This window comes from Ochlerotatus camptorhynchus, unplaced genomic scaffold, assembly GCF_037179485.1.
Source record: "Ochlerotatus camptorhynchus isolate MF236.1 unplaced genomic scaffold, CSIRO-AGI_Acam_v1.1 ptg000577l, whole genome shotgun sequence".
NCBI classification, from domain to species: domain Eukaryota; kingdom Metazoa; phylum Arthropoda; class Insecta; order Diptera; family Culicidae; genus Ochlerotatus; species Ochlerotatus camptorhynchus.
Genome location: NW_027041058.1, coordinates 71,366 through 90,284, shown reverse-complemented (window position 1 = coordinate 90,284; position 18,919 = coordinate 71,366). Strand labels below are relative to the sequence as shown.

Below are 18,919 nucleotides of genomic sequence, written 5' to 3'. Positions count from 1 at the left end.
GTGTCACACACACGCAAACACGAAACGAAAAAAAAAATAGATACAGTAAATCCAGCATTACAGAAGGTACTCACATGAAGGTGATGATAGTCTCCGGACTGGTCCGCCGGGTGCGGCGGTTTGTACTTGCCGCAGCAGAAGTTACAGCAACAGCAGCAACAGCAACAACAATAGCACCCGGTAATGATACCGCAAATCAGGAAGAGTGCCTACAATATATATATTTTTTTCGAGAAAGGATTAAATGCTTAAAAAACCGATAACGCTTATCTGGACCCTTACCTTACACGTCGGTGACGTGACCATGAAGTATGCGTTGACATTCTCTTCGCCGAACTGCTCGGCAATGTACAGCCCGAGGGAACCGTAGTTGTCGTAGATGTTCCGCTTCGACAGGTCACTGAGAATGGAATGCGCTCGGTTTACCTCTTTGAACTGCGGACAATTGTTTGAGGGGGATTAATTTTGGGTAACATTTTGAAACTATTACGTATTGCGCGGCGAACCTTATCGGCTGCATCGGGATTGTTGGGGTTCTTATCGGGGTGATATTTGAGGGCAAGCTTCCTGTATGTCTTCTTGATGTCGTCTGCTGTGGCGGTCTTTGGCAAACCTAGAGTTTGGTACAATGTGTCGCCGGCCGTGCTGGAAAATCAGGGAAAGGAAGAAGATGGTGAATGTGGATTTGCTTGTATTTTTAGGCAATGAGTTACTTGAGCTTTGCACTCTATGAAAAGCGTGGACGTCTATATTAAAAAAAATCTTACTTACAAAGAAAGAGAATACAAGAATTCCCAGGATCGACGGGAAGTTCACATAGTTGCTAGAGAAAATTTATATCACTTTTATATTGGGTCACAGGACTTCTAGGGAACTGTACAGAATTTCAAGTAAATTCAACAGCACTTTTACGATACCTCTTCAAAAACTGAAGAATAGTAGAATTTTAGACTAATTATTTCCTTTATTTTACGTCGGTCTCTGTTCCGCAATCCTGTTGCGCAATGAATCACCAACGGCAGTCGAGTCCTGGAGAGGTGACTGCACATCTGGAACCTATCGACACATGGACCAACGGCTTTACTTCCCTTTCGAAAGAAGACGTTATCAGAGAGTTTTCGCCTCAGAAAAATTCCAACGATCTTGGTTGGGATTGAACCCAGACACACTGGGTGAGAAAGCAGTCACGCTTCCCGAGCGAAGTAGCCAACTTTTGTACGTTTCAGAAAAAAAGGAAATTAGTTGGTCCAGTTTTATGAAATCGCTCGTAGAAAGTCACGCCAAAACTGCTTGACAAAGTGGTCAATTGTCGCGACATAAGTTTGATATCATATTGTGCTTTCATTATGCAGTCAAGAGTTTTGAATTGAAAGAAACGTAACTTCAAGTTCTGCTAATAACGTCTTGTTGAAAATGTAATTTAAGTTCATATGTCGTTGAACTAACGATTATTATTTTTTTGTTTTGTTTAGCACATTCAAGTTCAACTCAAGTCAAGCATGAATACTAACTATTTAGGGGTAAGAGGGGCATAGTGAACAGATGGGGCATAGTGAGCATCCCGTGCACCAGCTTGGACTTCCGGCCGTTCGGAACAAATTGGTTGGTAGTAGGTCAATATCATAATGATCTTGAACCTACTACCAGTTGATTTGTTTCATGCAGCTGGAGATCCAGAGCCAAACTGCGGGATGCTCACTATACCCCTCCTCCCCTACGTCATGCCCATATTCAAATTCAATATTATCAGTTGACACTTAGCCCTTACTGTGTACGGACGAGTAATACTACGGCAGAGAAAAAAGTAACTGTTGTGTTTTTTTTTTACTATTTCCGGACACCCGTCCGATGAGTTTGGCTACTCTTTTCCGAAAGGAACCAGCACACAACACAAACATGGCCAACCGCCAACTATGCGTGATTGACTTCAGTGTCATGCCAGCAAAACCCAAACCGTCCTGAGTGGACGATTTCATCGCGAAAGATGTTCAGCTTGATTGGAGCAAAGTGCGAGGATTGCAGCTCAACAACATCACATCGTACGTATTCATCAAGATGGATACAATAGAATCTGCAGAACAATTCGCTGAAGAGCACAACCTCAAGCACACGATGGAGTACAAAGACATCACCTACTGTATTCCGTTCTTCATTGTCGATGGAGCAACGGATGTTAAGCTGCATGATTTGCCGTTTGATATGCCAAACCATATTATCGCGGAACAGATGACGCAGTTTGGTGAGGTGTTGTCGATAAAAGATGACCACTGGAGGAACCTTTTCAACAAGGTTCCTAATGGAGTGAGAATAGTTCGAATGCGCATTTGTAAACCTATTCTGTCGTATGTGACAATATCCGCAGATATCTCAGATATATGACCCTCGTCGCACACAAAAACCAGATCCCCACTTGCCGTCACTGCAACCGAAGGGTGCACTACACCATGAAGTGCATCGGTGCATCGTAGTCTAGATTCCCGTTTGATCTCTCTCCAGATAGGGCAGGTCACCTTTGTGAATGTTTATGCTCCATCTGGTTCACAAAACAGAAGTAACCGCGAAAGCTTCTTTAGTTCCATCGTGCCATTTTACTTGCAACGGGCATCTAATTATATAATATTTGGAGGTGACTTCAATTGCGTGGTGAACGAAAGGGATGCAATCGGCTCCGGTAACCAGAGTCCAACGTTGAAACGATTGATGACTTCAATGAAACTCACCGATACGTGGACACATCTGAATGGAACTCGAGTAGAATATTCATTACTGCGACACGATTCTGCGTCACGATTGGACAGGATTTTGGTAGGCGCAACCATGCGGGGATGGCTAAGGAATGCTTACTTCTGCACTACTGCTTTCACCGATCACAAGGCTTACATCGTACGGATAGTTTTACCGGACCTTGGCACATCAGCTGGTAGAGGTGTGTGGAGTCTTTTTACGAAAGTTTTGGACGAACCTGAAGCATTCACCGAACTTGAACGAAAATGGATATACTGGGTACGAAACAGAAGGCATTATGCAACATGGATGGATTGGTGGATCACTTTTTGTAAGTCGAAACTGATTTCTTTTCTCAAATGGAAAACATCGCTGCTCTTCAACGATTTTCGTGGAACCATGGAAATTTATCAAACTCAGCTTTCGCACGTGGTTAATCGATTACCTGGAAATCCGCACGAACGTTCTAACATCAATCGCATCAAGGGACAAATTCTCCAACTACAGCGAAATTTCTCATCAAAGCTCCGAAGGAACAATTCATCTTATATAGGTGGTGAGCATCAACTTGCTCGAACTTCGAGATGGCAACGTTACCATGGATATAAATGAAATTCATGCTGAAGTCTCCCGTTTCTTCAATCAACTGTATGCTGCTGGTGAAACCTCTAATACTGCGAGGTTCTTGCCGACTAGAAGTATCCCAAATGATATCGAGGAAAACATATCGATCATGAGGAATGCTGAGGAGGAGGAGGAGGTCTTCGCTGCAATTAAATCGAGCTGCTCAAAAAAATCCCCAGGCATTGACGGATTACCCAAGGAATTTTACCTGAAAGGCTGGAGGATAATTTCGAGGTAATTCACACTTGTCATAAACGACGCCTTGTCAGGTAACGCTCACAAAAACTTTCTTGAAGGTATATCAGTTCTTGTACGGAAAGGGGTAACAAAAAAGATATGTCCGCCTTTCGTCCCATTTCTTTGTTAAATTTTGACTTCAAAACCGTCTCGCGGATCCTGAAGCAGCGCATGGAAAAACTTGTTCCACTGGTGCTATCCGCTGATCAGAAGTGTTCGAATGGCTCCAAAACTATCTTCGAAGCAACGACAAAAATCTGGGATAGGATATCTGAATTGAAGCACCGGCATCACAACGCGCTGCTAGTTTCGTTTGATCTGGACCCCGCGTTTGATCGCGTTGATCATTCATTTCTTCAGCAAACAATGTTAAGAATGAATTTCAATCCGGCACTAGTAGAACTCATCAAAAAGTTCATGGAGAATTCTTTTTCGAGGATATTAGTGAATGGTCATCTAACTCCCGAAATCCACATCCCGGGTTCGGTCCGTCAAGGAGATCCCTTGTCAATGTTACTTTTTGTACTGTATATGCAACCTCTACTCTATTGGACGTATTAAGGCGAGCTTTTCCTGGTGTGATAATTAATGCTTACGCAGATGACATCTCGATGTTCCTGGAAAACGAAGGAATGTTAGTGCAAGTCTCTGAGCTGTTCACAAACTTTGGTGAAGAAGCAGGAGCAATTCTCAACCGAAGCAAAACTGTGGGTTTAATGATAGGCAACATCAACTTAACTGAAGCTACCGAGTGGCTCTCAATTGAGAACCACGCCAAGATCCTAAGTATCTTTTATTGCGAGAATACCCGAACTGCCAGAGATCTCAACTGGAATTCGATCTTATCGGGTATGAAACAGCGGATTTGGGAACAAAGTACCAGAAACTTGTCACTTACTCTAAGAGTGACACTACTAAACACGTATGTGTGCTCAAAAATGTGGTACGTGGCCTCTATCGTGTACTTGCCAAAAAACTACGAAGTTCGCATTATAACTGAGCTGAGAAAGTTCCTGTGGATGGGGCACCCTCAACAGTTCAAGATCTCCTTTCAAAATCTTCCGCTTCCCAAAACCCGTGGTGGTTTAAACCTACACACTTAAACCAGCGTTGAAATCAAAAGCTCTTCTACTGAATCGATTGGTAAAGTCATTTGATCAACTTACACTGCTAGCCGATTTTCTGGAAGGATCTGGTAATCCACCGAACGTCCCAAGTATCCCTGCAGAATTTCAGCACGCTAGGTTGGCATTGCAGGAAATGTCCACCGACCTTCATCGACTCGCAGATAAACTGAAAAGCGGTCTTTAAAAACATTCACTCCAGCCTGCTTCCAGCTGAGCAACGGTCAGCGTGGTATCTCATGATACATGAGAGGATTCCCCACAACCAGCTTCTTCATCGCCAACATCCAACAATCGACCCATTATGTGCCTTATGTCCAGGAGAAATTGACACTATCGTTCATCGCATCTTCAAGTGCACAAGGAGTCGTAATGTCTGGTTCTATCAGAAGCCTTTATTAGCTCATCTAGACCCTAGGCTTCGTCGCATGGAACCAGAAAAGTTTATGTATCCAGTCTTCTCAACATTTACAAGAGCAACAAAACAATCTTTGATTAAACAGTTAGGCAAAATGTTCCTTTATTAAGCTAATACAAATTTTGCAGATGTTAGCGTCGAAAACTTTAGAATTTTTATAGAATGTATGTAACTTTAATATAACTGACAATAAAACATAAAGATATTATAAAAAAATATTATGAATTCAAATGCAGTTATCAAATTGATGTCATTGAAAGCAGGATAAGTTTTCCGTTTGATTCAACAGTGTAACATTTTGCTCTCATTTTTATTGTGCTCACCGTTAAGTCAACCAAAATGAGATCAACTGGAGTACCTAGGTACCTATTTCAAAATAAGTTACATCATAACAACAAATTTTAATTTCTATTTGATCTCAGCTTTGCTCGGGTTACCACTCAACCAACGGTGCCGCCCATTTTAGACAAATTCTCGATTACTTTTTCGAAGGGACGTATTTGCTTTTGTAAACAATGCATTCGTCGGTTTGGCGTAACTGCACTGTAAAAACACATCAACCTCTATTCGTATGAATCCTCCGACCATTCATAACCGAAACACCGAAATCATCATTCCGAATGACGGCTCCGTTGGAAGGTGATGCTTTCAAAATCAGATGATTTACTTTTGATTACTGGATGAACCTTGCTGCGTAAAGTGAGCAGTTCAATAGTTTAAAAATGTAATCCCAATTTCGACAGTGAGCATGCATAAGGGCGTAAACGCGATGATCGATTCTCTTCATCGGTTTTCTATTTGCATTGCTACAGCCAAGCGAAAAAAAATCTAGAATTTGTTCAATGCAGAGTTGTAACAGGTTGTATTGCCTATCAAAAGCAACAGCAAACGCACCAAGAAACGTTAATTTTAGCGAGTTATTAACAAACGAGAAGATCGACGAAGAGAATCGATCATCGCGTTTACGCCTTTATGCATGCTCACTGTCGAATTTACTTATTATCATCTTAAATTGGAAAGCAAACGCTCAAAGCTCAAACAACCGTTCGTGATCGAAGTGGCCAAAGATGGTGGTTTCGATTATTGGAAACTACGAACTTAAAGTTACTGGACTATTAAGAGAAGGTGTGCGGTTTGAAATGAAGAATGTAATACTCGTGCCAGAGCTGAGAGGAAATCTGTTGTCCGTGAAGAAGATGTCCAAAGCAGGAATCGACGTACTGTTCACAAGTCGTGTTGGAAAGCATCAAATGATGATAAAGAAGGATGACGCGGTTATTGGAGTAGCGCATCTACGAGGTAATTTGTATAAACTGGATTTAGATTTGGACATGAAAGGAGCTACCGCAAACTTCTGGCATCGGCCGGTACAATATAGCAGAATGATTCGGTCTGAAGGTGAACGCTGTCGGATTATGTGACACTTGCGTACTTGGCAAGCAGTGTAGAGAACCCTTCGATGGAACTCGTGAAAGAGCTAGTTGCCTACTTGAGCGAATCCACTCGGATGTGTGTGGATCAATCGATCCTTCTGTGTCATTTATCGACGATTATAGTCACTTTGCGTGTGTCTACGTGATCCTGTTTTAGGTCGTTTTCAAAAATATGAAGCGATGGTAACTGCCCAGTTTGAAAAACGAATCAGCAAGCTTACAGTTGATCAAGGACGTGAGTACTGCTCTAAGGAACGAGAAGCATACTACAAGCGCCAACCAACCATAACCTATTCTTCGCAACAGAACGAGGTTGCCGAAAGGTTCAATCGAACGCTAATCGAGAAGGTAAGAACAATGCTGATTGACTCCAATATGCCCAAGTACATGTGGTCAGAAGCAGTGCTTACTGGTACGTACACGCAAACCAAAAATCTATTACAATGAATGTTAGTTCCAGTTCCTATCATCCTCTGTTCATGAACATCGCAACGAATGTTAGCAATTGACCATGCAGGCGATGTAATGGTTTTTTGTCTTTTTTTATTTCGTGTTCCATCTACGCTTTCGACTATACCAGTAAGCTTGTAGAACGACGCACATTGTAGAACATTGTAGATTTACGCACACACTTGTCTCGAATCTCTCCAGCAGAAAAAGCATACGAAGTCGAGCATTTTTATTTCGTGTTGCATCTACGCTTTCGACTATACAAGGTACCAGTAAGCTTGTAGAACGACGCACATTGTAGAACATTGTAGAACGACGCACACACTTAACTCGAATCTCCAGCAGAAAAAGCATACGAAGTCGAGCATGCGAGAAAATGAGCGCTTCATGTTTGCTTTTAGGCTGACCATAATCAGAAGGATGGAGAGAGCAGTGGAGAAAGCACAGGTCTGATAGTCGCAACGTCCGTGGTTCGAGTCCAGTCGGCAACCTTTTTTCTCTTTTTTTCGACATAATTAATTTCACTCACTAATACAACTCCACATTTTTCGGTCTCCAATTTTCTTACATCGGACCGCAGCTAGGTATATCGCATCCTCGGTTCATGCGGTCTCCACTTACATCTTCTGATGATGAATCCCACATAATTGTAAGCGAATCTTACATCCACCGGTTGGGTGTATATATTGAATCGTTGCCCTACTGCTGCTCTAGCGGACAACCGTACACCTGCTAAGTATTGGACCGGTGTGAAACCTGTTCTTTCGAAGCTGATAATTTTCGGATGCAAAGCATTTACATCAACTCCGGAAGCAGCTGGATTGTAAGAGTCGCAAGGCGGTGATGGCAGGCTATGCTCCCAATGGATACCGCCTTTGGGATCGATCGTCATGAAAAAATCTCGTAGCCCGTGACATCAAATTTGACGAGAATTCATCACCATACGCAATTGAAGACAGTCAAGACTCGAAGGTGGTCTGTGGTTGGTGATTCCGATGATATATCCGGACGTCGAAGATGGCCAGCAAACTGACTTGGTGGACGCGATGTCAGTTTCAAGTAATGGCGCAGATAAGGTTGAACTGGAAGAACAACAAGACGGCCAGCAAGATGAATTCGAAGACGTTGAACTGGAAGAAACACCTGAGGAACAACTTGAGAATCAATCCTGGGGCACTCCCTTCACATTCAAGAGGTTACGATTATTCAGAGTCAAACACTATTCGCGGTCGGGAGTGCAGACTCCCAGGTAAGTTTTTCGACTTTTTAACTGGGTTCAGAGCAACGTCTGCTGGGAAAAATTTCAAAATTTCTAGGTTCTCCGGAGTCCTATGGTGAAATCAGTGCGCAGAATGACCGACAATTGTGGTTGGATGCAGATGATGATGTGCGTTATAAGATTGGTCATCAAAGGTTTCTTGCAGAAAGCCGGTTTGGACTACAACGAAACTTATGCACCTGTTGCGAAGCTAACGACAATCCGAACTGTGCTGGCTGTCGGTGTTCAAAAAGGGTTCCATTTCCACCAAATGGATGTGAAGACGGCGTTTCTTCACGGTGAGCTACAAGAGTAAATATTCATGACGGTTCCGGACGGCGTCAAGGCGAGAGCTGGCACGGTGTGCGAATTGAAGAAAAGTCTATATGGTCTGAAGCAATCCGCTGCTGGAACGAGAAGTTCAATCAAGCGCTGCTGAAGATAGGTTTTATTCGTTCCAAGCACGATTATTGCCTATACACCCGTACCGACGAGAGGGGGGAGATCCTATTTTCATCGTACTATACGTTGGATGATCTTCTCATAGCGGGAATAAAGCTAATCATGAAATTGAAAAACGAACTGTTGCGAATGTTCGCCATGACCATGACCTGTAGAGAAGATCTTCCAGAAATTTGGCATGTTGGACCCCAATGGAGAAAGGATTGCAGCTTGATCGTCAATTTTTCGAAGCCGTATCGTGAACAACTGAGAAAGCCGGCGCCGGTGGTGTAGTGGTAAGCGTGACTGCTTTCTCACCCCAATAGGTCTGGGTTCAATCCCAGCCGAGGTTGGTGGGATTTTTCCGAGGCCTCAAAATCTCTGGGCACGTCTTCCTTCGGAAGGGAACTAAAGCCGTCGTTCCCGGCCCATGTATGTTGAATTGGTGCGATATCCTACGCAGGTGAGGAAGCTGCCTTCCTACACATTCGATTGCTGTCAATGGATGGCAATCGATGTCCGTCGGTGATTGGCACTAGATTCCGGAACAGAGACCGAAGTTAAATGAAGGAAAAAAGAACTACACTCAAAAAATCCGGAACAGAGACCGAAGTTAAATGAAGGAAAAAAGAACTACACTCAAAAAATTCCACACGTCATCATCATGTGTCTCACACTTAATTTTGCGCTTATTGTGAAACACATCCATTTCATGTGTGAATCTTATGCTATGAATCATGCCTGAACACTATGGATTTGAATTGTGACACACTTGGATTCTATGTGCCTCATTTGGTGATATCAATAGCTTAACACATAATAGTTCTATATTCTCCTTTTAGACTTCTACTTTACCGATTCTTAAAATGAATCGACAAATATATAAACGAAACTGCCAGAGGCCAGAGCTTTCATATATCTTCTTAATGGGTCTGATTTGGGATTTGATCATGGACTGTTGGGGTGTGCTGCCGGAGTCTTCGTTCGATCTCACTGTGCCACGGTTGTTCTCATATATGAGGCGGGTTGATAGGATAAAGTCACAGCTCTTATTTTCGATGTTTACCTTTCTGAGCAAACAATTCACATCACATTGAAATGCAAAACACTTTAAATCCATCTGTTTTGAACAGTAGTGTGATTCAATGTGCAATACACTTGAATAGATAGTGAAAGATTTTCAATATTTCAAAATTTGAAACATTATAAATTAACGTGTAAAACACATTGAACCAAGGTGAAATACACTTAAAGTAAATGTGATTGTGCATTTAAAAAATCAAGTGTTTAAACACTTCGATCAAACGTGTGGAATTTTTTGAGTGTACTGGGAAGCCTGATGTATACGATGCTATCCTGTCGGCAGTGGCGTTGCCTTAACCTCAATCTACCTGTTCAGCAATTTTGAAAACGTAAACAAATAAAACAATATTGGTTCCAATGGATACAAATCAGTTAAACTAGAAGACCCTATGCCTTTTGAAACTGAATTGAATGTAAACATGACCCTAAATATCGTTTTCATAGTTGTTGAACAGGTAAAAAGCGAGGTTACACGACGCCACTACCTTCGGATATCTGGGAAGATTCCAACACGGACAGCAGCACTGGATAACACTCAACCGAGTAGTGCGTTAATTGAACGTTGACTATAATTCGAGACATCCAAGCAAAACCACTAGTTGGATTCGCGGATGCAGACTGGGTTATCGATACTGAGGACAGGAAGATCGGTGTTTAGATCGACTATTCCCTGGTCCAGTAAAAAACAAACGACGGTGGCCACTTCATCAAGTGAAGCAGAGTGTGTGGCATTGAGCGCTGCAGCATCGGAAGCTATATGGCTGACTGGTGTTTGGTTGCATCGGCATGGCTAAGAATGTGGAGAGCAAGAGAGTGAAGCATATTGACATCAAGCATCATTTTCTTCGAGATCTTGTCACCGCTGGGAAGCTGTTGGTAGAACCTGGGGGGGGGACGTGCTGTCAAATCAGCCTACTGATCATCTTGTATGAAACTGGTTCCAAACGTAAACAAACGCTGTAGGTTTCTTATGGCTTGTTTATGTTTGGAACCAGTTATGCGTGGTAGGCGACGATTGTTCGTATTTGACAGCCACCTCCCCCCCTTGGGTAGAACCGATTGCAAGCAAGAACCAATTAACTGACTTGTTATTAAGAACGTTGAAGAAGATCCGAGGAATGAAAGGAAACACTTGGGATTTCGGGAAAATTTCATGGACAGACTGCGGGACAATAAGGTAAAATCTGAGAACTTCTACAACATTTTGGGCACTTCAGAGAAGATTTAAGAACTTCAAGGTGTTTTCATCAGCTTCATGGGAACTGCAGGAACTTTTAAGACGTTCCAACATCGTCAGGGAAGTCAAAAATCAAGAACTTATTGATACTTTATAGAAATTCTAAAAACCGCCGACAAGCTAATTCTTAAGATCTTCAGACCAGCTTAGAGCTCTTAAGGGCAGTCCCAATAACTTCAGGAAAGTTTCTTTTATAGTTGTTTTTATTAGGGAACTTTAGAGAAGTTTTTAAATTTTTAGACACTTTCATTATTTTTTGGAATGTTCAGTCAGAGTATTTGAAATATTAGTGATTCCGTTAACACCAATTGGGCAGTTAAAACACCGACAAACCGACATGACAATTAATTCTGACTTATGCCCGAAAATCGTAAACGGCCGATTTAAAGGTGCAGTGATCCGAACTGTCAAAACCGCAGGATTTTTTGATCTAGATAAAAATAATTTGTCCAGAATAGATCAGACACGAACCAATTCATAACTTTTACATGCGGGTTCATGGCTTAGCTAAATATTTCCCGCAAACACGGAGCCAGATGTCAGTAGTGTGGTTTGGTCAGAAATTTTATTGGTTAAAACACCTACAAACCGACATGAAACTCAATTCTGACTTATGCCCGAAAATCGTGAACGGCCGATTTAAATATGCAGTGATCCGAACTGTCAAAACCATAGGATTTTATGATCTAGATAAAAATATTCTTTCCAGAATAGATCAGACACAAGCCAATTCATAACTTTTGCATGCGGGTTCATGGCTTAGCTAAATATTTCCCACGAACACGGAGCCAGATGTCAGTAGTGTGCTTTGGTAAGAAATTTTATTGTTTTTGCTATGGTCGTCATGTCGGTGGTTAAAATGATCGCGTCTGTTCGCAACTCTTCTTGTCAGAATTTACACGCTGATTTTTAATTAATCTTCCTAACACATATTTGTTACCAAATCAAGCTATGATTTGATATGATTTCTATACCCATTGGTAGTAAAAAAGCGACTTTAGTGACTAAATTAAAAAAAAAAAGTGGCTTTGGTGACATTTTGGTGAAAAAAGTGACTGGCTTGAAAATAGTGACCTAATCACTAAAAAGTTACCTGCTACCAGTCCTGTAGATCGTAAACCTTGTTTGTTCTGAACGGAAGATGGTAGACCTTTATATCGCATGAAGAAGGTCACGTCCGAAGTTTGAAATGTCGGACATAAATCATCGTAGCGCTTTGATCCACTGTTAAACTGAAAATTTTTATGATGAAAATTCATATGATGATAGTGATCTACCACTGATTGGGGTCTCCTCACTGTTGAACTTGGTCAATAACCTCTGATTGTCATCAGAAAATCGTGTATGAAGTGCCAAAAACGAAGGGATGGATTGATAGGCAATTCGCCTATTCGTTTCCTTGGGACAGTTAAGAATCTCCTTCCAACAACTTGATCAGTCAATTGGTCAGAAAACGAGTCATTCAGTAGGATGATGACACAATGAATGGGGAGAAGAACCCGCCCTTTGTCCACGAAATGGGGTGCCCTGATGGTCCCTTCTCATCCCGGATTTTTATATATAGTAATATGCAATATAATAATCAGATAATCAGAAGCATTACGTCTACAAAAATGACAAAAATATGCGAGTCGATTGAAATCTGCCGAAAATAAATGAGGGCTAAGTTGATTCTTAACATAGAAGCGTAGATGCATAGGTGAAGGATAAGAGAAAGGAGAGTCAAAGGTGTTGACATGCGGAGGTAGAAGCCGTCGAGATTGAATACGCATGTTTAAATCTCGTTGATCCAGTTACCTATCATAGTATGGTAGTATGGCGTACAAAGTAGTGTTTTTGTTGAGTTGTGCTGTGAAAATAAATTAATAATTTCGTGTGAAATAGTGGCGTGTGCCGCGAAAGGATTATTGGTTGACAATTATTCCAACGCGTGCCCGTGGTGTTTTTCTAACAGGATAAGTAGAGGAAAGGTTGCCTAGCAACTAGTTTTTGTTTAATTTTGTATTTTCCCCCCGGCGCGCTATTGATTTGTATAGTGAGCTGTGGCGGTAAAATTTTATTTTGTGTTCTCCTCCCCTGTATATGTCTGCTGCTAACAGTGTTAGCGTTTAATTTGGTAGAATGGATGTGTGTAATGTATGCGAGCAGTCTATTGCTATGAGTGGGCTCCCAGTTACGTATGTAGGTCCGTGCAATGGAACGTTCCATTTCGCTTGTGCGGCACTCACTAAGACTGCGGCCAGGCTTATAGCAGATAATGCAAATATTCTGTTCAAGTGTGATAGTTGTCTATCAGATCAGAGTTGTGACGAGCAGAATGATCTGATCTCGCGCGTCAAAAGGATAGAGGAAGAGATGAAGAAGGTTTTTCAACTCTCGGACTCGATCACTGGCATGCGAGATCACATTGCTGCTCAGGTGGACATCGCGGTTAAAAGCGGGATGGCAGATATTAGAATAAATGTAAATGGTCTTGAAAATTTGATTTGTGAGAAATTGGATAATATGAAAAGTTCATTTTTTAAAATTGATGCGGAAAACCAATTAGCTGTAAAGAGTGATCCGTGTAGTTCATCTAGGACGATTCAGTCGGAATCGGACAAAAATACCAGACGCAAAAAACGTAAATTAGTAATTAGTAATAGTGATCATGATGATGATGTTGTTTTTCAAGAAAATGCGAGTTTTGCGGATGTTGTAAAAAGACATAGTCGTATTAGTCAAAGTAAAACTAATAGTAACAGTAATAGTAAAAGTAACAAACCAGAAAATCGTAAGACTCGTCCAGTCATTGTGATTAAACCGAAAGAGTCCAAACAACCTTGCGAAGATACTCGTAAGTTTTTAAAAACTCAGTTGGATCCAAAAACACACAAAATCAGTAATTTTAGGAATGGTAAAGATGGCTCCATTATTGTTGAGTGTGCAACAGGGGCAAACGTAAGTGATGTGAAAAATGGTATTGAAAGCAATCTGGGTGAAAAATATAGTGCTGTTGTTCCCACTTCGGTGCCAAGATTGAAAATAGTGGGCATGAGCGATCAGTTTTCCTCCGATGTCTTTATTGACTACTTGAAAAGTCAAAATGAAGACATCGCTATTAATGATGTAAAAGTAGTGAACATGTTTGAAAATCCACGCTTCACTTATAACAAGTTTAGTGTTGTAATTGAAGTCGATGTCGATACTTATAAATGTTTGTTATGTGCGAAAAAAGTAAATGTAGGGTTTGATCGGTGCTCGATAGTTCCCGCGATTAATGTGTTGAGATGCTTCAAATGTGGAGAATTTGGGCACAAGAGCATGGATTGCAAAAATTGTGATAGATGCTCTAGGTGCAGCCAACAACACAAAACGTCGGAGTGTACGTCAACTGTATTGAAATGTATTAATTGTTTGAAAATGAATAAAGAACGAAAAATGAACTTGGACGTCAACCATGCCGCATTTAGCTCGGAATGTTTGCTCTATAAAAGACTTTTTGATCAGAAGAAAAGCAGCTTGCGTTTCAATAAATAGCAGCCAAGTTCCAGGAATGTGAATCAATTCGATTTTTTATATTTGAATATTGCGGGGTTGTCAACAAACTACGTAGCATTACGTCAGATTGTTGAGGAAAAACGTCCTCTTTTAGTTTTATTATCTGAAACTCATATTGTAGAAACTGAAGCTTTTGATCAGTATAGTATTCCGGGATATATTGTTGCTGCTTGTTTATCACATTCTAGACACACTGGCGGTGTTGCTATTTATGTCAAAGAATCAGTTCAATTCAACCTTCGTACCAACGAAGTTATTGATGGCAACTGGTTCTTGGGCATTACAGTTGTACGTGGCATGAAGATGGGTAATTATGGTGTTTTGTATCATTCTCCCAGTTCTAGTGACCAGCGTTTTGTTGAAGTTTTAGAGAACTGGCTCGAGACATTCCTTGATTCTAGTAAATTAAATATATTGGCTGGTGATTTTAATATTAATTGGCGTGATAACCATAATTCGAATCATTTGAAGCGTTTAGCTGAGTTTTTTTAATTTAAAGCAAACGGTAAATGAATATACGCGTATTTCCAGGCACAGTAGAACTTTAATTGACCACGTTTATTCCAATTTTGATTCCATTTGTTCAGTTACGGATACTGATTTGAAAATAACCGATCATGAGACTTTAGTGATTAATGTCTTAGACCATGTTAACGATAACGATAATTTTGTAAAATTGAAGTGCTGGAGGAAATATTCGAAGCAAGCTGTTTCAAATCTTGTTGAGAGAAGCCTGGATTTTCCATTCGCGGCCGGTAACTTAGATGAATCTACAGCTGTTCTTAATAACGCTTTGAAAACGTGTACCAATCAACTAGTTGAGCAAAAGTTTGTTTCTTTGAAAAACTCGAACAGCTGGTACAATTTGGATCTTTTGCGTCTTAAACGGAAAAGGGACAAATGGTACAAAAAGTTTTGTAGATCTAATAATGACAATCATTGGACTAGGTACACAATCGCGCGTAATAAGTATTCACAATCGATAAAGAAAACTCGTTGTGAATATGTTCAAAGGAAGATTGATCAGCATCAAAACAACAGCAAAGAGTTATGGAAAATTTTGAAATCTTTATTAAAACCTAGTAATTGCAAACCGCGGTCCATAACTTTTAATGGCACATTAGAACAGTCAGAACAAGTAATTGCAGATAAGTTTAATGATTATTTTGTAGACAGTGTTTCATTGATTAATCAATCCATTGAATTGGTCGATGAACCTGACGAAATAAAACAGCCAGTTAATAGTAGTCGTAGATTTGAAGTTTTCCACCCACACATTAGATGAACTTAGAGTTATTTGTTTTTCATTAGGAAAATCGACTGGAGTAGATAATGTTAATGCTAGAGTTATTCAAGATTGCTTTCATGTCATTGGCCACATCTTTCTGGACCTTATTAATGAATCATTGCAGAATGGACATGTGCCACAAATTTGGAAGGAATCCTTAGTGATTCCTATTCAAAAAGTTGCTGGAACGATTAAAGCCGAAGAGTTTCGTCCCATCAACATGTTGCACACATTAGAGAAAATCTTAGAACTTGTTGTTAAAGGCCAGCTGTTGGAGTATTTGAATAGCAACTCTTTGTTGATACCAGAACAATCGGGATATCGGGAAGGTCATTCTTGTGAAACTGCATTGAATTTGGTGTTAGCAAAGTGGAAAGACAACTTGGAGCGTAAAGATACGATTGTTGCTGTTTTTTGGATCTGAAACGCGCTTTTGAAACAATTTCTAGGCCCTTACTGTTAAGTACAATCAAGCGCTTTGGAATTACGAGTACTGCATATAAATGGTTTGAAAGCTATTTGTCTGACAGAACTCAACGGACTGTTTTTAATGATTATGTTTCCAGTCCCGTGGGGAATACCCTTGGAGTGCCCCAGGGAAGTGTATTAGGGCCCCTTTTATTTATTATGTATATTAATGACTTGCGACGTGTTTTACGGTTTTGCGACATTAACCTTTTTGCAGATGATACTGTGTTATTCATTGCAGCTAAGGATTTAGAAGTTGCCGTCTCACACTTGAATGAAGATTTGCAGTATCTAAGTAGATGGTTGAAGTGTAAGCAGTTAAAATTGAATACAAGTAAAACTAAATTTATGGTAATTTCGCGGAATCGATTAAATGAGAACGTCTCTGTTGTAATTGATGATGAGACTTTTGATCGCGTTCAGGAGATTAAATATCTTGGCGTGATTATTGATGACAAACTTAAGTTCAACTCTCACATTGACAATGTCATCAAGAAAATTGCCAAGAAGTATGGAATTCTATGTCGATTGAAAAACGATTTAACTATTGCCAGTAAAATACAGCTATACAAATCAATCATCTCTTCTCATCTAGACTTTTGCCCTTCCATTTTATTTCTGTCCAATGCAACACAAATATCGAGATTACAGCGCTTGCAGAATAAAATAATGCGTTTGATTTTGAGATGTAATAGATTCACTTCCTCAACTTTGATGTTAGACGCCTTACAATGGTTGTCGGTGAAGCAAAGAATTGTATATTTGACTATGGTGTTCATTTTTAAAGTAGTTAACGGTTTGCTGCCTCGATATTTGTGTGATCGAATTGAAAGAGGAAGTGACTATCATAGATATAATACTAGAAACGCGGATGAAATAAGAACACCACATTTCTTGACTTGTGCTTCACAGAATTCATTATTTTTTAAAGGAATAAATGTTTTCAATTCGATGCCTAGACACATTAAACGTTCAACAACATTAGCAGAATTTAAGAGACATTGCATTTCACACGTTAAAACTGTCTTTTGAACGGTTATCCAGTGATTTTTTTTTATGAATTGACAAATTATGTATCTTGACGAAGTTATTTTTAACGGATTACTTTGTATGGATAGCTGTTATAACGACTTTTTAATAATTATTGTAGCACTGCAAAAACTATTTTGTTCGCCACGATGGTGATGATGGATTTTTGATATATGATTTAATAGTAGTAGTAAAAAAAATAGTAGTCTACAAAGGTTTGAGCCTCGCGCGCGTATTACGGATATAGAGGACTGAATTTAACATTTGATAAAAAAAAAAATGCAATTTTGAAGCACTATTGAGTTAGTAGTAAGTTTTCTGGCAAATGTTGGGGGTTCGTGAGCATTCCTGACATTGCTGAAAATTATGATAGCATCAGATTGCGGGGTTACTAGTGTAATAGGATGCTTTGTTCATTGTTCATTAACTCTTGATTGCTTGTCATACTTATGAATATTTTAGGTGGCGAATATTTTACAAAAAGGCGAACTAAGAGGTGGACGCCTGAGCTTTTCAACATTTATATCGCTGTGAAGCAACTGTAAACTCTAGAGGGAATTTATATCTGTAACTGAAACCAGTTCGATTTTGTTTGCCAACCTGGTTAAAATGTCATATTTAATTATCTTAAAGATAAATCGTCCAGCTCAAACCTTTGTAGGGGTAAGAGGTGGGACCATCATCATCATCATCATCATCTTATATAAATATACCGTGAAACTAAAAATTGTATACCCAAAATATTAGTATTTTTAGTTTTGCTGATTGCACGTACTTCCATTAATTACGATTATGTACGCTCCTTTATTTCCTTTTAATTCCGTTATAATTGCTTATCTTTTGACAGATTCGCGTATTTCGTCTACTACTTGCAGATTCCGTTAAGAGGTTCGACAAAATTAAAAGATCCAATCTTTACTTTTCTCATATTCGAGAATTTGTTCCTGGACAAACCTGGAAATATATGGGGCAAATTTCCTCATCGTTGAGTTCCTGCACTTTATGTGAATTATGAGTTAACTAAACTCAAATTTGGGTCGCCGCACTCCTAAAAATCACTGTCGACTGTCATTGAAACAATTTTTTTTTTCAAATATTTCTAAATAGGATTAGCCGGAATTATTAAGTGATTCAATGGTCAAGATCAAAACAATACAACCTAATCGATTCTTCTTACACTGAGGCAAATAAACTTAAGAATTTCATAAGGTTTGACCTATGAACGACACATATGAGTTTCATAAGCTTGTCTTATGAATGATTTTCGTACAACATGAGGTAGCTCTTATACGCCTTTAATCATTTAATTTATCCAAGCGTTGAAAGACGAGTGGTCAATACAAGGGTCCCGAAATCTCAACACATTTGGTCAACATTATTTTTCATAAGGCAAATCATTGCATAACGCATCGATTTCTTTGTGGCTAAAATTCGTAAGTGGTTCTTATGAAATTCTTACGTTATTTTGCCTCAGTGTGGTGTTGTATGTTTTTTTCAATTTCAATCACCTCCCAGCCACTGCACACTGACCTTTGCTACATGTTTTCAAACAAATTGACAAACAA

At 39.9% G+C, this 18,919-nt stretch overlaps 2 protein-coding genes across 3 annotated transcripts in view; one reads left to right on the top strand and one right to left on the bottom strand.

The window, feature by feature from the left end:
- The window catches only part of LOC135713698 (protein FAM91A1), a 179,798-nt gene that overhangs the window by 123,584 nt on the left and 37,295 nt on the right, over positions 1–18,919 (top strand). The window lies entirely within an intron of this gene.
- Positions 1–18,919, bottom strand: part of Csp (Cysteine string protein) — a 44,547-nt gene that overhangs the window by 23,907 nt on the left and 1,721 nt on the right. For both annotated transcript variants that reach the window (XM_065236971.1, XM_065236972.1), the window contains exons 2-4: positions 507–645; positions 283–435; positions 75–209 (exon numbers count right to left, since the gene is read on the bottom strand). In XM_065236971.1, coding sequence (XP_065093043.1) covers positions 75–209; positions 283–435; positions 507–645 — 427 coding nt within the window. The remainder of the gene's footprint in view (positions 1–74; positions 210–282; positions 436–506; positions 646–18,919) is intronic.